The sequence below is a fragment of the Protopterus annectens genome, chromosome 5.part1, assembly GCF_019279795.1.
Source record: "Protopterus annectens isolate FY-2018-M chromosome 5.part1, PAN1.0, whole genome shotgun sequence".
Classification (NCBI taxonomy): domain Eukaryota; kingdom Metazoa; phylum Chordata; order Ceratodontiformes; family Protopteridae; genus Protopterus; species Protopterus annectens.
This window is the reverse complement of record NC_056736.1, coordinates 416,629,479-416,652,922: the sequence shown is the minus strand read 5'-3', so window position 1 is coordinate 416,652,922 and position 23,444 is coordinate 416,629,479. Positions and strand designations below refer to the sequence as shown.

At 39.5% G+C, this 23,444-nt stretch overlaps 1 protein-coding gene across 1 annotated transcript in view; it reads right to left on the bottom strand.

Moving 5' to 3' along the window:
* The window catches only part of LOC122803178 (angiotensin-converting enzyme 2-like), a 476,585-nt gene that overhangs the window by 9,794 nt on the left and 443,347 nt on the right, over positions 1–23,444 (bottom strand). Inside the window, exon 16 of the mRNA XM_044072792.1 lies at positions 6,775–6,891. Within this exon, the coding sequence (XP_043928727.1) occupies positions 6,775–6,891 (117 nt within the window). The remainder of the gene's footprint in view (positions 1–6,774; positions 6,892–23,444) is intronic.

Genomic DNA, 23,444 nt, shown 5'->3' with positions numbered 1-23,444 from the left:
ATACTGAGCAGAGGGACAGAATATCTAAGGGTACTGGGATCTGAGATCTTTTTGGTGAGGAAACACTGATGTCTCTTAAGTTAGTTTAAGTGCTTCATGAGGCACATGCTGATCAGGCATTGTCTTCACGGATGGTCCTAATAAGAGAGGAATAAGTAAGACTATAATTTCTCTGGATCTTGAGGAAATACCATAAAAGGATAAGTTGTGCAAGGCAGAAGGATTTTCTAATCATGACAGAGACATGGTAGTCAAAGGAGAGTCATTTGTCAACAAAGGTACCCAAGCCCCTGATGGGTGTGTCAGATTTAAGTGGAGCATTATCTATATAGTAAGCTTTCCACTAAACTTTAACACTTATGTCTAAACCCACTTGTGTGACAGTTTAAATTTAATTTTTGAACTGGATCATTAGTCACGTGATAACATCCTGTGGGATTCAGAATGATTTTCCCAACTCATATAAGTTGCATGTCACAGGTAGGTAAATTTATATGAAGGTAAGGAAATGTGATTCCTAGACAACTATGGCCTTATAACCTTATCACCGGGTCATTAGCTATCCAGAAATTGCCCTTGTTTAACATCTGTGCTATTAGACCTGGCAGTGGTAGTGTTTTCTGTGGCTGACCATTGATTACAATGGCAAAAACACCCCCCTACACACACACACACACACACACACACACACACACACACACACACACACACACACACACACACACACACACACACACACACAAACACACACCACACACACACACACACACATTCACTTGGCTTCGTGCCCGTACACACATGAACACGTATCTATTTTCTCAAATAGATTTTTAAATAAAAAGGAGTGTATAAGGATAATGCATGATATAATATGTTGAAGGTTAACTGTAATGAAAAGTTAAACAATGTTATACAAGGAACTCCTACCTTAGAAATTTGGCCTTTTGTTTTTATTTGTTAGAGTCTAAATTCTCTGTTCTATTAGAATTCATTTAATTGTGTTCCAGAAATCTTTTTCCTAGATCAAAAGCAATTTTGCATTTGTTTTTGACATATGAAGCTTTGGTGGTGTTAGTGACTGAATGAACAAGAAAGCTAGACAGAGTTTAAAGAAACTGATGTTTAGCACCCATAAATTGCACAAGTTAAACCTTGAAGTGAAAATGATTTTCTTCCATTTAATAAGGATTCATTTATTGGATATTAATAAGGACTGGCACAGATTAACTTTGTTCTTGGATGATATTCAGTCCTACCATCAAAAAGAACTGAAACATCAAATTCAGATCTATGAATGTGATATTGAGTTTCGGCCACCAAAAACATTTCATAGCTGTAACTCACATTGCTTTTGGATATTTGCTTTGGGCCATTTTGTGCAGTATGCTTAATACAGTCAAGGAGAACTTCCATAAAATGATGGTGTCATTATACCGCTCAGATATGTTATATTTGGTTGCAACATATGCTGCTGAATGCATGTTTTGTCAACAGGGTTTCTTGCTTTATCTTTTCATAGGTTCATAGGTAGGTACTAGGCTATTGGCCCTAGGGCCTATATAAGCCTAGCCAAAAGGGTACCCTGGTTTTTGCCACCCAAGAAAACTATTTTCCTGTGCCCCTGTCAAGCAGAGCCACAGACGTGATTCCTGGGGTGAATTTCCTATTTCCCATCCAATCAAGATTTTTCTTGAAGAGTGCTAATTAGGAGCTTTATTTGATATAGATAGGTAGCTTGTGACAGAGTATGGAAAGTCTCTGGAACAGGAATCTATCCCTCCAGCATGTTCTGCTTATTGTGGTGACAAGATTTATGTCCCTAGAGCATGTAGCTCAGAGGGATTGGGATTTATTTACGTGGACCATGTCCAACAGCTCTGAGTTTGACATAGCTTTGTATGTTAGGGAGAGATCACCTCTGAATAGGTGATATGTGATGGAGTAAAGCTGGAGTTTTTTGAGACGGTCTGCGTAAGGCATCTGTTTGAGGCTGGTAATCCTCTTTGTGAGGTATTTCTGCGGCCTTTCCAGTTGTTGTAGATGTCTTGTGAGGTACATACCAAAAGGGGCGTTGTACTCTATAATGGGTCTAATGAGTGACGAGTAGAGGGGAACAATGGCCTCTTTTTTCCTGGATGTGAAACCTTTTCTGATGAGGTGTACCACATATAAGGATTTCCTGACTACTGTGGCGATGTGATTATCAAAGGAAAGACTACTGTCCACCTGTGTACCAAGGTCTCTTATCACACTTTCAGTGTTAAGTAGACTACCAGATATGTGGTAGTTCATGGGTACAGAGATTTTACCAAAAGGGATGACAATGCACTTTTTGGCATTGAGCTTGAGGCCATGACTTTGACACCAGGCATCTGTCTCAGTGAGGCCCTTTTGTAGGATGCCCACATCATTGGGAGTTTCGATTATGGCTCCTAGGTTGCAGTCATCTGCGAACTTCATTAGCCAAAGACCTTCTGTGTTAGCCTGTACTTCAGAGAAGTAGATACCAAACAGGAGAGGACTCAGGACTGAACCCTGTGGTACTCCACTTGTCACTGGTCTGAAGTCGGATTTGGAGTCTGCTACTTTCACAGTGTGGGTTCTGTCAGTGAGCCAGTTGGCAAACCATCTTGTGACATAGGGATTTATACCTAGTTTAGTGAGTTTATCTATAATTCCAGAGTGGGGGTGGTGTCAAAAACCTTGGCGAGATCTAGATAGGCTGTGTGAACCACCTTACCCTCATCTACGGCTTTGGTGACTGCTTCAAAGAAGTCTGTCAGGTTTAGAAGACATGATCTTCCTTTTACAAACCTGAATTGGGTGGGATCCAGAGTTTGGAGATTACCAATGTCTTTATAAGTTCCATGATGATACGTTCCATGGCCTTGCAGACCAGGCTTGTCAGGTTAATGGGGCGGTAGTTCTCAGGGTCCATGGTAGCTCCCCCTTTGTGGAGTGGGATAACCATCACTGTGCGTCATTCAGTGGGAACAAAGCCTGAGGTGAGGTTATGACTGAACATGGTGCTAAGGTTGGGTGCCAGTTCGTTCTGTAGTTCATGTAGAACACAGCCTGGGATGTTGTCAGGTCCCATGGATGCTGTGTTCTTGGCTTTGGAGAGTGTGATTTTTACCTGTGCAGCCATGGTTACAGGAACTTTGCATTCTTCTGGTATAGAGATGGGCCTTTTAGGGGGTGAGAGGGGGGTAAAGTTAGCACTGAACCTATCTTCCAGGATGTTGGCAATATCAGTTGGTTCTGTATATTTAGTGCCATTGTGGTGTAACTCAGAGCAGATCTGAGTGTTGCCATTGAGATTCTTGACATAGCTGTAGAATGCTTTGTGGTTGTCTTTATAATCAGTGGCGATTTTGTTTTGGTAACTAGCTTTGGAGGATTTTATGAGGGATCTCAGCTTCTTACTGAGGCTGACCAGGGAGTTCCTCCAATCATGGGATTTTACTCTTTTTTGCAACAGTTTCTTTCTTCTGTTGTAGAGTTTGTTTATGGCAGGGGACCACCAGATTGGCTTTCTTTTTTTGGAGGATAGCATCTTGGTTCTGTTAGGGATGGCACGATCCATGCACTTGTGTAAGTGCTTATAAAGTGTATTTGTGTAGGATTCAGCGGTCGTATCTCTATTGTCCGTCTGCATGGGTGTCCCGAAGGTTGCCACTTCTGTCTTAAGAAGCGTGAAGTTGGTTTTGGAGAAATTTTTTACGGTAGTTTTCCTAATGGGGGGTGGAGGCGGGATGTGGATGTCTAGGGTAATTAGCTTGTGGTCGGATCTGAGCAATGAGGAATTGACCTCTGGTGTGGAACACTGGTCACCCATGTTGGTAATGTCCAGGTCTAGAATATTGCTGCACCTGGTGGGGGTTTTCATAAGTTAAGCCAAGGCATTGGAATTTATGAATTCCAGAAAACGTTGAGCAAAAGAGTTGGTACATGAGTAGTTTTCCCAGTTAATGGTGGGGTAGTTCAAATCACCCATTAATAGGGTGTTGGGTTGTACCCTAATATTTTCTAGTGTATCAAGAAATGAGGAGTGGGAATCCTGGAGCATGGTGGGGGATCTGCAGCAAGTTATAATTTGGATTGCGGTCTTGCCCAGAGTTAGTTGCACTTGGATAATCTTGGATGCATTATGCTGAGCAACTAGCCTGGAAATGTGGATATCTTTAATGAATATGGACACGCCTCTGCTTTTATTGTTTCGGTCCAGGTTATGTGGCCAAAGGGTGTGGTATGAATTATAGTCTGGTAATGCAGAGGTGCTGTCTGGAGCTTTAAACCAGGTCTCTGTCACTGCACAGATGTCGATGTTGTCCATTTTAAGGAGTGCCTTGAGTAAATGCATTTTGAGGTTTAGACTTCTAGCATTGAGTAGCATTACCCTTGGATTTTGCTTGCTTCTACCTGTTACGGTAGTGAATTTGTCATTTGAACTTCCCCTAAAAAAGGCATTATAGAGGTGGTAAGAGCCTTAGCCAGTATCCGGAATCCCAAGGGCGACAGGTGCAGGCCATATCTGGCAAAACATAAATAATCGGCCCTTGCAAGCCTTGAACCCAGGTCAAAATTTACTTCATGAGGCAGATTTTGTGTGTTCGTGTGCTCATGTGAGCGTTCTAAAGAGTTTAGAGAACTTATGTGGCAGCTAAACCTGGTGGCTTATCACTATCCTGGCCTTAATAGTATGTTATCTATAAACAGTGCTTTAAAATTGAGAAGTTTAGAGAGGTAGGGTTAATCCTATGTATGGAGTATGGGAGATTACATGACGTGATATTTTTTCCATATTACCTCTAGTTTTTCATACTTAGTTTCCTTGATGGATTTTGACAATTGGTCAGTGTTTGTTTAAAAAAATTAAAAATTTTAAATAATTTTTAAAAATTTGCATTCCTGTTGCGTAATGTTTTATACACGTATAGTTATTGTTTTTTATTTTTTATTTGTTGTTGATTTAAGAGTGCTAAATTAATGATACACATTTATAGTTTTAAGTATGAGATTTAATGTAGTGATCGTGGTTATATCACAGCCAGTTTCTTTTTGGAGCTTGATACCTTTAAAATTGGTAGATGGGGGGTGTCGATCACATGTTCTAGTTTTTAGCCTTTTATGTAAGCTGTTGTAATGGCGCGAGTTTTTGAATTCTGATGAAGTTGGTGCAGAGCGCCGACGAAAAGCTAACAGAGTTGTTTGGCTTAAATAAAGAACATTCGTTTATTGGCGTTCAGCGTTTTTTGATTCATTTCATTGGAATAGGATTATTGGTTTGAATATCCTACAGGGTTCGTGGTGTGAGCGGTGGCAAGCTTTGCAGTAGTTAGTTTGAAAATTAAATATACAAAACATATGTACTTATATAGGAAAAAGTAAAATGAAAAGAAATAAAACCATCAGCCATCTGGTTCTACCATTACCAGTAAAATAACTGTAATTAATCTACCTCTGACTTTTATAATCATTTAGTAATAGCAAATAATGAACAGGCAAGACTTATAGGCATGGTAACACTCTGGGTAGCAGGCTGTCCTGCTTCCCATCAGCAAATAATGTAACTTCACTGTTCCAAGTCGCTGCGAATCCATCAGAAGTTCCATGAAAAAGCACAGACTACTGGATCAACTGTTGAACTGATTGCTAGAGAAATAATCACTTTACTTGAAGAAGTACACAAGGAGTATCCTGGAATGGTTCAACATTGGGAAGTACTCAGAATGGCTCTTTTAGATAAATCATCCCTTTTAAATCTGAACAGCTGTCCATTGAATATGAGTTACTTGGATAAGCAGGAGGCTCTTTCTCTAAATAAGGTAACAAAGTTTAGGCTGCCACATCCAGTCAAAAGCTAATATGTTTATGCTTGAGTGTGTGTGTGTGTGTGTGTGAGAGAGAGAGAGAGAGAGAGAGAGAGAGAGAGAGAGAGAGAGAGAGAGAGAGAGAGAGAGAGAGAGAGAGAGAGAGAGAGAGAGAGAGAGAGAGAGAGAGAGAGAGAGAGAGAGAGAGAGAGAGAGAGAGAGAGAGAGAGAGAGAGAGAGAGAGAGAGAATTTTATTTTCTAGAAGCTCTTCTGCATTTCTACAGAATAAAAGTACATGTTCTGTACACTTTGTTGCATTTCGTGTCTTTGATGTATGGTTACTAAAACAGTCTTTTCAGATTATATTTTCTTTGTTGTATTTTTTTTAATTGTAGATTTTTATAAATCTTTTATAATTTTACGTCTTTGCTACATCTTTATTGATGAGACATCAGCATATTTTGTGTAGTTGTTCATATAACTGAGGAATTATTTAGAGAGAAAGCTATAATACCCAGTAAGGGATATAATTGTTTATATAAACGATACTAGAATGGACAAACTGCACGAGGGTTGAATATGTTCTAGTTACTCAATGTCAGCTGATGGACATGGCCTCTGTTATTAGAGATCATTGTGTGTATCAAAGTCTTCAACTATACCAGCAGGATTTGCTTTAAATTTGTGATGCCCATCTTGCATAGAAAATGCATTATTATATGTGCTTCAGATTGGGGAGGCTACTAAAATGTCCCAAAGTTTTGTCATACATCAAACCATTTATTATACTCTGAAAAAATAAGCAATGCCATATTATTCAAAAAGACAAACATGAGGTGAATATCGGCAGGAATAAAGGCATTATTATACTACATGTCAAAATGTTACATAGTTGTAGACATTTATACTGTAGCAGAAGTCATCGTTTTTGCATCCTTTATGTAAAGTATTAACACATACCTGATAGCTTTCTCCACTTCTGTTTTATTTATAATGCTCATTCTGTTAGTTGAATTGGCGACAACAAAATAGAATGAGATCCTCGGTTTCTCATTATAGGTACACACGTCATTAGCACTTAAAGAAAAGACGAAAAAATAGTATAATGAAAACAGAAAACAAATTTAAAGTCCATTAAAAACATAAGTACACAGTCCATTAAAAACATAAATACATGAAAACATACTCTGAGGCTCTAAATAAAAATCTGCAAAAGCAACAGAGACCTCCAAAGCAGACATCCAAGCAACCTCCACTCCCCAACACAAACCATGAAACACATACTTTACAAAACCAGTGTGCCACGCAATCACAGCCCTTAAGGCAAAATAACATACTCAATACACTAGTAATAGGTGACTCTATAGTCAGGCACACTGACGGCCCACTCACTTGGCTGAACAAGGAAAAGGTTACTGCTTGCTGCCTGTCGGGTGCCAGGATCCACTACATAACATATAAGCACTCAGGTCACTCCAGAACAAGTACAAATATGACTCTGTCATTGTCTATGTTGGAGTGAATGACCTGAGCCGTACCTCCCTGGACTACATGAAAAGAGACATGAAGGAGCTCTCTGATCACGTAGCCTAGGCCGGTATGACCCTGACCCTGAGCAGCATCCTGCCCTCACCAAGAATGATACCACGGTAAAAATAAAAAATTATCAATTTCAACAATTGGCTAAGCTTCTGGTGTCATTCAAAGGGGATCCAGTGTCTGTCAGCCTGGGATGACTTGCTTGACAAGCCACACTGCTTCGCTAGAGATGGCTTTTACCTGTCACCCTTAGGCTTTCGAATACTGGTCAGGGCTCTTGCCACCCCATAGTGCCTTTTTTAGGCAAGGCTCAAAAGACAAACCCACCGCCGTAAATAGCACAAGTAATAAAAGACTGAGGGTAATGCTACTCAATGCCAGAAATCTAAACCTCAAAATGCATGCACTCAAGGCACTCCTCAGTATGAAGAAAATCGATATATGTGCAGTAACAAAAACCTGTTTTAAGGCTCCAGAGAGTAGCCCAGCACTAGCAGGCTACAACTCATACCATACATTTCAGCCACAAAACCCAGACCGGAATACAAAAGGCGGAGGCATATCCATATTCATCAAGGATACCCACACCTCCAGGTTAGTGGCACAGCACGATGCTTCAGAGATCATCCACATGCAACTAACAATGGGCAAAACTGCAGTCCAAATTGTAGCTTGCTATAGATCACCCACCATGTCCCAGGACCCCCATTCCACATTTCTGGAAACACTGGGAAGTATAAAGGTTCTACCAAACACCCTGATATTGGGTGATTTCAATTACCCAAACATTAACTGGGAGAACTACTCAAGTACTAACTCCTTTGCCCAACATTTCCTAGAATTTATAAACTCAAATGCCCTGGATCAACTGGTCAACACTCTCACCAGATGTGACAACATATTGGACCTGGTCATCACCAATATGGGCGACTGGTGCTCCACACTGGTTAGATCTGACCATAAACTAATCACTCTGGATATCCACATTCCACCCCCACCCCCAGTCAAAGAAACCACTGTGAAATGTTTCAAAGTCCCCATGCTAAATGATAATGCTGTCCAAGCTGCAAAATCCTTTACAAATGCACTCTCCGGGGACCTACAAGAATGCATGGATCATGCTATCCCAAGCAAAATCAAGACTCACTCCTCCAAGAAAAGGAAACCAGTCTGGTGGACCCCTGCCATAAACAAGCTATATAATAGAAGGAGGAAACTAGTACAGAAAAGAGTAAAATCCTAGATCAGTATCAGCAAGAAACTACAATCCCTCATAAAATCATCCAAGGCTAGCTTCGAAAGAAAAATTGCCGAGGACTCCAAAGATAACCACAAGGCATTCTTTAGCTATGTCAAGAATCTAAGTGGCAATTCTCAGATCTGCTCGGAGTTAGTGCCAAATGGCACAACATACACTGAACTGAAAGATATCGCCAACATCCTTGCAGATAGATTCAGTGCAAACATCACCCCCCTCTCACCCCCAAAAGGGCCCATAACCATGCCAGAAGAATGTAGTGCCCCTGAAATCACAGACACTCAGGTTAAAACAACCCTCTCCAAAGCCAAAAACACAGCATCAATGGGATTTGATAGTGTCCCAGGCTGCGTCCCATATGAGCTCAAAGATGAACTAACCCCTCACCTAAACACGCTGTTCAAACTCAGCCTCTCCACAGGCTACATGCCCATAGAGTGGCGCACAGCAATGGTTATTCAGCTCCACAAAGGTGGAGCCACAAAAGACCCCAGGAACTATCACCCTATAAGCCTGACTAGCTTGGTCTGCAAGGCTATGGAGCACATCATCATGGATCTCATTAACAGAGACATTGGGAACCTCCAAACACCGGACCCTACCCAGTTCGGCTTTGTTAAGGGCAGATCGTACCTCCTAAACCTGGTGAACTTTTTTGAGGCAGTTACCAAGGCTATAGATGAGAGAAAGGTGGTCCACACAGCCTACCTAGACCTTGCAAAGGCCCTCGACACTATTCTACATTCAGGTATTAAAGACAAGCTCACCAGCCTGAACATAAACCCCTACATCACAAAATGGGTTGCCAATTGGCTCACAGACAAAACCCACATGGTAAGAGTTGCAGGAGCTAGTCTGACTCTAAACCAGTTAAAAGTGGCATTCCCCAGGGCTCAGCCCTAGGACCCCTCCTGTTCGGCATATACTTCTCAGAGGTACAGGCAAGCACAGGAGGACTATAGCTGACCAAGTTCACAGATGACTACAAACTAGGCGCTATAATTGACTCTCTGGCTGACACAGACGTCCTCCAAAACGGTCTCACTGAGACAGACACCTGGTGTCAAAACCATGGCCTCAAGTTAAATGCCAAAAAGTGCATAGTCATCCCCTATGGAAAAAACATAGTACCCACAAACTATCACATAGGTGGTAGCCCCCTAAATACAGAAGACGTAATAAGGGATCTGGGGACCAAAGTAAATCGTAACCTCTCCTTTGACAATCACATTGCCAAAGGGGTTAGAAAATCATTCTATGTGGCCCACCTAATCACAAAAGGGTTTGCATCCAGATCAAAGGAGGTCATTTTGCCCCTCTATGCATCACTCATCAGACCCATCATAGAGTACAACACCCCATTTGGGATGTACCTTACAAGACACCTGCAACAGCTGGAAAGACCACAGAAGTACCTCACCAAGAGGATAACTGGCCTCAAACAAATGCCCTATGCAGCTCGGCTGAAGAAACTCCAGCTGTACTCGGTTGCATACTGCCTACTCAGAGGTGATCTATGTCTGACATACAAGGCCATGTCCAACCCAGAATTGATGGACATGCTCTACCTAAAGAAAACCATATCACCTCGAGCCACATGCTCTAGGGATCTAAACCTCACCACAACAATAAATATGACGTGCTGGAGGGATAGATTCCTGTCCCAGAGACTTCCCATGCTCTGGAACAGGATTCCAATCTACATTAGCAGAGCTCCTCGCTAACCCTCTTCAAGAGAAACCTTAACAAGTGGATGGGAAACAGAAAATATATCCCAGGGATCACTTCAATGGCTCGGCTGGTCAGAGGTACAGGGAACTAATCTAAGGGGGTGGTGAAAGCCAGCACTTTCTGGCTAGGCTTATAAATGCCTTTGTGCAGATAGCCTAGCACCTACCTATGAACCTATGAACCTATATGTATTGCAACTCTGTAAAGACTGTTTAAATGATTTAACCTAGTATGTTGTAATGCAGTATTACTAGGTAATGCTTACGCATGTTGGTCTGGGTTTCATGATTTCCATTAGATGTCCTTCCGAGTACCAACAAGATGCTGAGCCCAGTATATATTTGCATTACTTAGAACAGATCCTTATCTTTATTGATTTATCTTGGACATTTCATTTATTTGAGTTGTGAAATTTCTTCCTAATGAAAAACTGCCCCTTAAAATTATGGTATGGAGTATCACTCAGAAACACAACAATGAAGGAGCAAAACGTCAGTTCCTTGTTATGCTGCTATTCTGTAGAATAACCTCTTTTCCACTTTTGCTTAAAACCAATGAAATGTTTCACCCAAATGACTTATCCGAGAAGGTAATTTCTGTGAAACAAAGTTTAGCAATGTCCTGTTGACTGTACCTTCCCAGCTGCTATGTGTGATTTACCACTCTGACAGGTAAAGTCAAGTCCTGTAGTTGCACACAGTCTGTAGTCTGTCCATATATGTATGACACAAGCATCACCTAGTTTTGGTCATATAATACCATTCCCTTTTTCACAAATAGACCTCATACAGCCAATCTGTTTATCTTCTTCTTCTTTCAGCTTTTTCCCAGTTAGGGGTCACCACAGCAGATCACCTGTTTTCTCATGATTGGCAGTTGAGTTTTATGGTGTCGAGTTGCCAGCCCGACACTCAACCTTCCATGGAAGGCACACACATGCACACACTCACACCTAGGGCCAATTTAGAGTGTCCAATCCACCTACAGCATGTCTTTGGGAGGTGGGAGGAAACCAGAGCACCCAGAGGAAACCCAAACGACTACAGGGAGGACAGGCAGACTCTGCACAGAAGGCACCCCAGCCAAGGATCAAACTGGAAAACCTCTTGCTGTGAGGCAACAACGCTAACCGCTGCACCACCATGGCCACCCCACATGCCAGTCTGTTTATATAATTCAGTTTTCATTAGACATAACATGTAACTTGGCTTTTTCTTTACTTCCCATAATTCATTTCTTCCTGTCATGCAGCTTGGTACACCTTGTTCCACATTAGTATTGAAATTCCATCATTGATGTGTATTAGGCCAGCATTATTTCCTTCATCTTCTGCACATGCACAATATTCTTCTTTAACAGGAAATCACTGTGGTTTATCCTTCAATGCACAGTTCAGTAATTGCACTACATTCTTTCTTGAAGATGTTTTGAACAAAGAAAATTAAGTTGATATGCAAAATTTGTATCACAAAACTATAGATGCTAACAATTTGTTAGCTTAGAGCCACTGTCATCCATTGTTTTCCAACCATTCTCTTTCCAAAGCACTTTTTCTCATGACAGTAACTATGGTGGCAAGCAGATCCAGGCAGAGTCACCTTCCCTACACCTAGGAAAAGCCTCCTGTAACATTCACCGGCAAGATGAGAGATATAATCACTTCAATGCAGCTTGGGTATGACCTAGACCTGTCTCCCAGTGGGCTTATATTCTGCCAGCCACAGTACAGGTGCATCCTTACTATGTGCCTATAGCACCTCAGCTTATGTTTTTCAGTTGATACAAGCAGCGGCTCTCCTCATATGCCCTTCTATACTGCTAAACTCCTCCCTCTGTCACTAAAGACTGAGCCCAGCAGCCATGTAAAGGAACTTAATTTTGTCAATGTTATACATGATTTTGTTCATTCACTGTCCAGTACTCATGAAAATGGAATCATAGCATGACAGTAAACTGTGGTTTTCATAATATAAATTAGGTATCACCATAGTCTAGCCCAATACCTGCTGTACTACCAAGACTGTGCCCATCTTCTGATTAATCTCTTGATCCTCTCCGACCTTACGAATGAAAAAGCTCCAAAAGATACATAAACATTTCCACACAAAGTAGCTGCTCTCACCTTACCAGTACATGGCATCTGTTACTTTTTAGTAGAGAACTAAAAGTTGTAATTTGGAGGTGCAATTACATGCAGCAAGAGGACAACATTGTCTAGAGACAACAAAGATGCAACTCTCAGATCTGTGGATTGGATAGTCTCCTAACCTTGATTGTTTCTTGAAGTCCTGTCCACAAAATTACAAACAAGAAAAAGTGATTATAAGACCTATTCTTTTTAAAATCCTATATTCTTCTTTAATGTACTCATTTAATGTTAAGAAGAAAGTAGGCAGTAATCCTACATCTCCAACAAGGCATTCCAGTGTTTATGGCTATACATATTTTACTTACAGGTTCACAAAAAGAAATAGAGTTTAGTGACCCTACCAAAAGCTGTACAAGGTCAGAGAGCTGGTCCACTGTTGCATGAATGGGATGCACTCAGTACTGATTTTCCTAATTCAGAGATCAAACTATCAAATTAAATCTGTTGCACCATGACGTAGACTTTCCAACGGAAGATGTGGAGTGAGATCCTTCTAGAACGTGAACACACTTAACTGTCAACCTTTTAGAAAATGGTCAGCACCACTCCAGTGTGGCAGCCCAGAGCTGCTTCTGCACAACACTGGAAAGGTGTGTCATTCATTACACAGCTATAATATCTGACTCCTTCAACATTTCTGAACAGTTGTCATCTATTTGTACTGGCTTGGAGCATTAGAACTGTTTAATCCACTCAGTGATCTCATCTGCAGGAAGAGACCCCAATTCTGCAAGGTTGCTGTGATCACACCTTCTCAAAGGGGGGCATGCTCACTCAGCTCAGAAGTCCATTTTCAGAGTATTCCTTCTACATCCAAACAATTTCCATATTTGAGGTCAGCACACACCCCCCCCCCCACCCTCAGTAGCTGAATTGATTGCCAAAACCTCTTTGAGGCAATACAGAAATCCATCACAATAGTGGCACTAAGCTTGTCCTATACACAGGCCTTCACTTTAGTAACTGCAGCAGCTGCTGTGTTTTTTAACCTGTCACTAAATTATGGTCAGCAATGAAAACCTACAGTGGTATTGTGGGGATGGCCTTTTTCTTAACAGTTTCCATCACTTTCAGCTACCACCAAAACAAGCATCCATCACCTTTCAACAACAACTCCTTGCCAATATTTTATCCATCACCTTTCAACAACTCCTTGCCAATATTTCAAATGTCATAGTCTAATACAGAGGCTATTTGACCTTTCTTCCATAAACTTTCCCGTGTTTGGGGAAAGTTTTTTCAGATGTCAGAATTGAAATTATCACACATAGAACTGCATGCTATGCAGTAATCATGCAATACTTATGTGTTTGTCAGAATGCTTAAGACACAAAAGAGACACTTTGGAAGAGCTCCCTGCTTACATGATTTGCATTAAGTCATTTAGTATATTTAAACCCGATATATGCACACACACACACACACACACACACACATATAAACATATATATATATATATATATATATATATATATATATATATATATATATATATATATATATATATATGTAGATATATAGATAGATGTCAGATAAATAGATAGACATATAGGTTTACTGTAAGAATCTTGACCAAAATGTCTAAAACTCTTGAATACTTAATCACCCTACAAATATGAACCCAGGAACAGGTGCTAACATGAGTCCTGGAAGGGCATGAATCCAGGAATGAAGGTTAATGTGGGTTCTATAAGGAGTCAAATGCAAAAGGTCAGTATTATGATCTTCAACATGCTGTTTTTTCGATATTATAGTCTCAGGATTATATGAGTTTCAAGATTCTGGGATTAAAAGTTCTGATAGTAAACCTATCCCTAACAGAAGAGCAATCATAGGTTCATAGGTGTGTACGAGGCTAATGGCCCTAGAACCTTTACAAGCCTAGCCCATAGGATTACCCTGGCATCATGTCACCTGACCTTAGTTCATAGTGCCTCTGTCGAGTAGAGACACTGTAGTGATCCCCGGGGTGAATTTTCTATTTCCCATCCACTCATGAAGATTTCACTTGAAGAGGGCCAGTGAGGTGCTCTGCTTGACATGTATGGGAAGTCTATTCCATAGAATGGGCAGTCTCTGGGTTATGAACCTGTCCCTCCAGCATGTTTTGTTGATTGTGGTAATGAGGTTGAGGTCTCTAGAGCGTGTGGTGTGGAGGGATTGGGATTTCTTTAGATGCAGCATTTCTAATGGATCTGGGTCAGATGTGGCCTTGTTAGTCAAGCAGAGATTGTCTCTAAGTAGGCGATATGAGACAGAGAATAGTTGGAGGTTTTTGAGTCTGTCCATATAGGACAAGTGTTTAAGGCTTAGGATCCTCTTTGTGAGGTACTTTTGTGCCCTCTCCAGTTGTTGCAGGTGTCTAGTGAGGTACATGCCAAATGGGGCATTGTACTCGATGATTGGCCTAATGCAGGAAGAGTAGAGGGAGACAATGACCTCTTTCTTCCTGGATGCAAAGCCTTTAGTACTGAGATGTGCCACATAGAAGGACTTTCTGACCACAGTGGCAATGTGGTGGTCAAAAGAGAGGTTGCTGTCAACCTGTGTTCCTAAATCTCTTATAATGCCTTCTGTGTTCAGTGGACTACCATTGATGTGGTAATTCAAGGGAACTAGGTTTTTCCCAAGGGGAATGACGACACATTTTTTGGCACTGAGCTTAAGGCCATGGTTCTGACACCAGTCATTGATGTCATTGAGGCCTTTCTGTAGGATGTCAACATCACTTGGGGAGTTAATAATAGCTCCCAACTTGCAATCATCTGTGAACTTTGTCAGCCAGAGTCCCTTCGTGTTGTCCTGGACTTCAGATAAGTAGATACCAAACAGGAGAGCACCCAGGACTGAACCCTGTGGGACTCCACTCGTGACTGGTTGACAGTCTGACTTGGAGTCTTTCACACTGTGGGTTCTATCTGTCAGCCAGTTTGCAACCCACCTAATAATATAGGGGTTGATGCCTAGCTTAGTGAGTTTTTCTATGATTCCTGAGTGGGGAATGGTACCAAAGGCCTTGGCCAGATCAAGGTAGGCTATATGAACCACCTTGCCTTCATCCACAGCTCTGGTGACTGACTCAAAGAAGTCAACCAAGTTGAGCAGGCATGATCTACCCTTCACAAAACGAAACTGTGTAGAATCCAGAGTTTGAAGATTCCCTATATCCTTGTTTATTAGGTCCATGATGATGCATTCCACACCTTTGTATATCAGACTTGTCAGGCTAATAGGGTGATAGTTCCTGGGGTCTGTAGTCACTCCTCCCTTGTGGAGAGGGATGACTGTAGCAGTGCGCCATTCAGTAGGGATAAAGCCTGAAGTGAGGCTGTGATTGAATAGGGCACACAGGTGAGGTGTCAGTTCACTCTATAGTTCATGTAGAACACAGCTGGGGATATTGTCAGGTAGCACAGAAGCTGTATTCTTGGCCTTGGACAGTGCTGTTTTAACCTGTGCAGCAGTAATACTGGGTGCCTGGCAATCTACTGGTATTGTGATTGGTCCTTTGGGGGGAGACGGGTAAAGTTGGCACTGAATCTGTCGGCCAATATATTGGCAATATCTGTTGGCTCGGTATAAGAGGTACCATTGTGCAGTAGCTCAGAGCAAGTCTGGGTATTGCCGTGGAGATTCTTTACATAACTATAGAAGGCCTTGTGGTTGTTTTACTATCTGCTGCAATTTGGTTTTCATAGCTAGCTTTAGAGGATTTGATGATGGATCACAACCTTTTGTTAAGGCTGATAAGGGAGTTTTTCCAGTCTTGGGACTTCACCTTACATTATCACTTATGTTATCAGAACTTTAAATACCCCTTTCCGAACACACCACGGTTTATCACTAAAAAGCTTAAATTAGTCATAACTACCCCATCGACTAACATATACATAGCTTCTTTCCATCTATAAAATTATCCAGCTTCCATCTGCTTATCCGGCACTAAATAACATTCGACACAACTATGTTCTCAGTCGGTCATACCAATCCAATGACCAAAAACTCCTGTCTGTCCACAAACCTAAACCTGCTGGGCATTGTCTATCCTCATACCACATTGCTAAGGTCTAGAACTCATTACCTGTATCCATCAGGTCAATACCAACCCACACCCCCCCCCCATCCTTCAAAGCCATTATGGAAGACTTCCTAGCTAAAAGTGACTCTGTTCTTGCTCAACACCAGGGTAAACAATAGCTCTAAATGTGAACAAATACCTATTCATACCTTACACCTCTTTACTCTCCCTTCTTCACTCACTTCCTTACTTCTATCAATTTGTCTCCCCTGGCTTCTTCCTCTAAATATACAATAAGCCTGCTTTGCTCTCACTTCATATTGCAATTCCTGTTTATATTATACTAACATATATTTAATTTCTCTTTAACAGGCTAAAATTTCTCTAAATATTAAATTATTGTCATATAACTAGTATCTGTTCTTAACCAATGTTTTCATATGCTTTCTAATTTGGTATAAATATTTAAACTGTAGATGTTGTTGCATCATTTTTGAAGATTGTAAACCTATTGTTCTTAAAATGTTTTGTAATACTTTGGATCATTTCTCCTTGGGCCTCCAGTGAAAATGGGCTCTTACCCAGTTGGACTTTCCTGGTAATCGAGTGTCAATAAATAAATCAATTAACAAATTTCACATGATTAAGCCAACAAGCTCAAACCAGAGAATATCAAAACAGGCAAACATAGCAAACAGAAAGCAGACAAATCTCTCCAACTAATGAAACAGCCAGTGAACAAAACAGAACTAGAATAAACAAAGAAATAAAGCAGCTGTACCACAGCAACGAAATGTAATAGCGTTGTAAGCGCTTTCAAGAATCAACCTCTTCATCAGACTCAGAATAAAAACATTCAAAGACTTAAATAATAGTATCAATTAAGAACAATAAGCATTTAAAGACACAGTATCAACCATGCATCTAAAAGTGCATACATGAATTACAACAGACTTGGAAAAACAATGTGCCTTACCTAGAATACTAGTCAAAAATAGTAAAAAATTAAAATAATATATATATAATATAGTAATCCTACAATAATAAAATAGTATTATTACAACTTAATGCTTAAGGGGCCTAGTCTTTAGAAAAGGTTTAAGAGACACCTTATTGTTTAAACCAGGGGATTTGTCAGCACAAAACAACATAATCTGTTTCTGCTCAGCAGCTTCAGTATAATTTTTTAAGTCGCCTCCTCTCTTGTCATTAGCTAAAATCTCCAGGACTAAAAATGTAAAGATATGTCGGGATCCCTCACTTTTATTAAGCATAGCTAGAGCACTACTCTCCTTACCATATGTAATATCTCGGTAGTGCTCCAGTATTCTATCTTTGAGACGTCTATTGGTCTTACCAATATACATTTGTAATATCTCGGTAGTGCTCCAGTATTCGATCTTTGAAACGTCTATTGGTCTTACCAATATACATCTGTAATATCTCATTAGTGCTCCAGTATTCTATCTTTGAGACGTCTATTGGTCTTACCAATATACATCTTTAATATCTCAGTACTGCTCCAGTATTCTATCTTTGAGATGTCTATTGGTCTTACCAACATACATCTGTAATATCTCGGTAGTGCTCCAGTATTCTATCTTTGAGACGTCTATTGGTCTTACCAATATACATTTGTAATATCTCAGTAGTGCTCCAGTATTCTATCTTTGAGACGTCTATTGGTCTTACCAATATACATTTGTAATATCTCGGTAGTGCTCCAGTATTCTATCTTTGAGATGTCTATTGGTCTTACCAATATACATTTGTAATATCTCGGTAGTGCTCCAGTATTCTATCTTTGAGACGTCTATTGGTCTTACCAATATACATTTGTAATATCTCGGTAGTGCTCCAGTATTCTATCTTTGAGATGTCTATTGGTCTTACCAATATACATCTGTAATATCTCAGTAGTGCTCCAGTATTCTGTCTTTGAGACGTCTATTGGTCTTACCAATATACATTTGTAATATCTCGGTAGTGCTCCAGTATTCTATCTTTGAGACGTCTATTGGACTTACCAGTATACATTTGTAATATATCGGTAGTGCTCCAGTATTCTATCTTTGAGACGTCTATTGGTCTTACCAATATACATTTTTAATAACTCGGTAGTGCTCCAGTAGTCTATCTTTGAGACTTCTATTGGTCTTACCAATATACATTTGTAATATCTCGGTAGTGCTCCAGTATTCTGTCTTTGAGACGTCTATTGGTCTTACCAATATACATTTGTAATATCTCGGTAGTGCTCCAGTAATCTATCTCTGAGACGTCTATTGGTCTTACCAATATACATTTGTAATATCTCGGTAGTGCTCCAGTATTCTATCTTTGAGACGTCTATTGGTCTTACCAATATACATTTGTAATATCTCAGTAGTGCTCCAGTATTCTATCTTTGAGACGTCTATTGGTCTTACCAATATACATTTGTAATAGCTCGGTAGTGCTCCAATATTCTATCCTTGAAACGACTATTGGTCTTAACAATATACATTTGTAATATCTCGGTAGTGCTCCAGTATTCTATCTTTGAGACGTCTATTGGTCTTACCAATATACATTTGTAATATCTCGGTAGTGCTCCAGTATTCTATCTTTGAGACATCTATTGGTCTTACCAATATACATTTGTAATATCTCGGTAGTGCTCCAGTATTCTATCTTTGAGAAGTCAATTGGTCTTACCAATCTACATTTATAATATCTCAGTAGTGCTCCAGTATTCTATCGTTGAGACGTCTATTGGTCTTACCAATATACATTTGTAATATCTCAGTAGTGCTCCAGTATTCTGTCTTTGAGACGTCTATTGGTCTTCCAATATACATTTGTAATATCTCGGTAGTGCTCCAGTATTCTATCTTTGAGACGTCTATTGGTCTTACCAATATACATCTGTAATATCTCAGTAGTGCTCCAGTATTCTATCTTTAAGACGTCTATTGGTCTTACCAATTTACACCTGTAATATCTCGGTAGTGCTCCAGTATTCGATCTTTGAAACGTCTATTGGTCTTACCAATATACATCTGTAATATCTCAGTAGTGCTCCAGTATTCTATCTTTGAGACGTCTATTGGTCTTACCAATATACATCTTTAATATCTCAGTACTGCTCCAGTATTCTATCTTTGAGATGTCTATTGGTCTTACCAATATACATCTGTAATATCTCGGTAGTGCTCCAGTATTCTATCTTTGCGACGTCTATTGGTCTTACCAATATACATTTGTAATATCTCAGTAGTGCTCCAGTATTCTATCTTTGAGACATCTATTGGTCTTACCAATATACATTTGTAATATCTCGGTAGTGCTCCAGTATTCTATCTTTGAGATGTCTATTGGTCTTACCAATATACATTTGTAATATCTCGGTAGTGCTCCAGTATTCTATCTTTGAGACGTCTATTGGTCTTACCAATATAAATTTGTAATAACTCGGTAGTGCTCCAGTATTCTATCTTTGAGACGTCTATTGGTCTTACCAATATACATCTGTAATATCTCAGTAGTACTCCAGTATTCTGTCTTTGAGACGTCTATTGGTCTTACCAATATACATTTGTAATATCTCGGTAGTGCTCCAGTATTCTATCTTTGAGACGTCTATTGGTCTTACCAGTATACATTTGTAATATATCGGTAGTGCTCCAGTATTCTATCTTTGAGACGTCTATTGGTCTTACCAATATACATTTTTAATATCTCGGTAGTGCTCCAGTAGTCTATCTTTGAGACTTCTATTGGTCTTACCAATATACATTTGTAATATCTCGGTAGTGCTCCAGTATTCTGTCTTTGAGACGTCTATTGGTCTTACCAATATACATTTGTAATATCTCGGTAGTGCTCCAGTAATCTATCTTTGAGACGTCTATTGGTCTTACCAATATACATTTTTAATATCTCGGTAGTGCTCCAGTATTCTATCTTTGAGACGTCTATTGGTCTTACCAATATATATTTGTAATATCTCGGTAGTGCTCCAGTATTCTATCTTTGAGACGTCTATTGGTCTTACCAATATACATTTGTAATATCTCGGTAGTGCTCCAGTATTCTATCTTCGAGACGTTTATTGGTCTTACCAATATACATTTGTAATATCTCGGTAGTGCTCCAGTATTCTGTCTTTGAGACGTCTATTGGTCTTACCAATATACATCTGTAATATCTCAGTAGTGCTCCAGTATTCTATCTTTGAGACGTCTATTGGTCTTACTAATATACATTTGTAATATCTCGGTAGTGCTCCAGTATTCTATCTTTGAGACGTCTATTGGTCTTACCAATATTCATTTGTAATATCTCGGTAGTGCTCCAGTATTCTATCTTTGAGACGTCTATTGGTCTTACCAATATACATTTGTAATATCTCGGTAGTGCTCCAGTATTCTATCTTTGAGACGTCTATTGGTCTTACAAATATACATTTGTAATATCTCGGTAGTGCTCCAGTATTCTATCTTTGAGACGTCTTTTGGTCTTACCAATATACATTTGTAATATCTCGGTAGTGCTCCAGTATTCTATCTTTGAGACGTCTACTGGTCTTACCAATTTACATTTGTAATATCTTGGTAGTGCTCCAGTATTCTATCTTAGAGACGTCTACTGGTCTTACCAATATACATATGTAATATCTCGGTAGTGCTCCAGTATTCTATCTTTGAGACATCTATTGGTCTTACCAATATACATTTGTAATATCTCGGTAGTGCTCCAGTATTCTATCTTAGAGACGTCTATTGGTCTTACCAATATACATTCGTAATATCTCAGTAGTGCTCCAGTATTTTATGTTTGAGACGTTCATTGGTCTTACCAATATACATCTGTAATATCTCGGCAGTGCTCCAGTATTCTATGTTTGAGACGTTCATTGGTCTTACCAATATACATCTGTAATATCTCGGCAGTGCTCCAGTATTCTATCTTTGAGACGTCTATTGGTCTTACCAATATACATTCGTAATATCTCAGTAGTGCTCCAGTATTCTATGTTTGAGACGTTCATTGGTCTTCCCAATATACATCTGTAATATCTCAGTAGTGCTCCAGTATTCTGTCTTTGAGACGTCTATTGGTCTTACCAATATACATTTGTAATATCTCGGCAGTGCTCCAGTATTCTATCTTTGAGAAGTCAATTCGTCTTACCAATCTACATTTATAATATCTCAGTAGTGCTTCAGTATTCTATCTTTGAGACGTCTATTGGTCTTACCAATATACATTTGTAATATCTTGGTAGTTCTCCAGTATTCTATCTTTGAGACGTCTATTGGTCTTACCAATATACATTTGTAATATCTCGGTAGTGCTCCAGTATTCTATCTGAGACGTCTATTTGTCTTACCAATATTCATTTGTAATAGCTCGGTAGTGCTCCAGTATTCTATCTTTGAGACGTCTATTGGTCTTACCAATATACATTTGTAATATCTCGGTAGTGCTCCAGTATTCTATCTTTGAGATGTCTATTGGTCTTACCAATATACATCTGTAATATCTCAGTAGTGCTCCAGTATTCTGTCTTTGAGACGTCTATTGGTCTTACCAATATACATTTGTAATATCTCGGTAGTGCTCCAGTATTCTATCTTTGAGACGTCTATTGGACTTACCAGTATACATTTGTAATATATCGGTAGTGCTCCAGTATTCTATCTTTGAGACGTCTATTGGTCTTACCAATATACATTTTTAATATCTCGGTAGTGCTCCAGTAGTCTATCTTTGAGACTTCTATTGGTCTTACCAATATACATTTGTAATATCTCGGTAGTGCTCCAGTATTCTGTCTTTGAGACGTCTATTGGTCTTACCAATATACAATTGTAATATCTCGGTAGTGCTCCAGTAATCTATCTTTGAGACGTCTATTGGTCTTACCAATATACATTTGTAATATCTCGGTAGTGCTCCAGTATTCTATCTTTGAGATGTCTATTGGTCTTACCAATATACATTTGTAATATCTCGGTAGTGCTCCAGTATTCTATCTTTGAGACGTCTATTGGTCTTACCAATATACATTTGTAATATCTCAGTAGTGCTCCAGTATTCTATCTTTGAGACGTCTATTGGTCTTACCAATATACATTTGTAATAGCTTGGTAGTGCTCCAATATTCTATCCTTGAAACGACTATTGGTCTTAACAATATACATTTGTAATATCTCGGTAGTGCTCCAGTATTCTATCTTTGAGACGTCTATTGGTCTTACCAATATACATTTGTAATATCTCGGTAGTGCTCCAGTATTCTATCTTTGAGACATCTATTGGTCTTACCAATATACATTTGTAATATCTCGGTAGTGCTCCAGTATTCTATCTTTGAGAAGTCAATTGGTCTTACCAATCTACATTTATAATATCTCAGTAGTGCTCCAGTATTCTATCGTTGAGACGTCTATTGGTCTTACCAATATACATTTGTAATATCTCAGTAGTGCTCCAGTATTCTGTCTTTGAGACGTCTATTGGTCTTCCAATATACATTTGTAATATCTCGGTAGTGCTCCAGTATTCTATCTTTGAGACGTCTATTGGTCTTACCAATATACATCTGTAATATCTCAGTAGTGCTCCAGTATTCTATCTTTAAGACGTCTATTGGTCTTACCAATATACACCTGTAATATCTTGGTAGTGCTCCAGTATTCGATCTTTGAAACGTCTATTGGTCTTACCAATATACATCTGTAATATCTCAGTAGTGCTCCAGTATTCTATCTTTGAGACGTCTATTGGTCTTACCAATATACATCTTTAATATCTCAGTACTGCTCCAGTATTCTATCTTTGAGATGTCTATTGGTCTTACCAATATACATCTGTAATATCTCGGTAGTGCTCCAGTATTCTATCTTTGCGACGTCTATTGGTCTTACCAATATACATTTGTAATATCT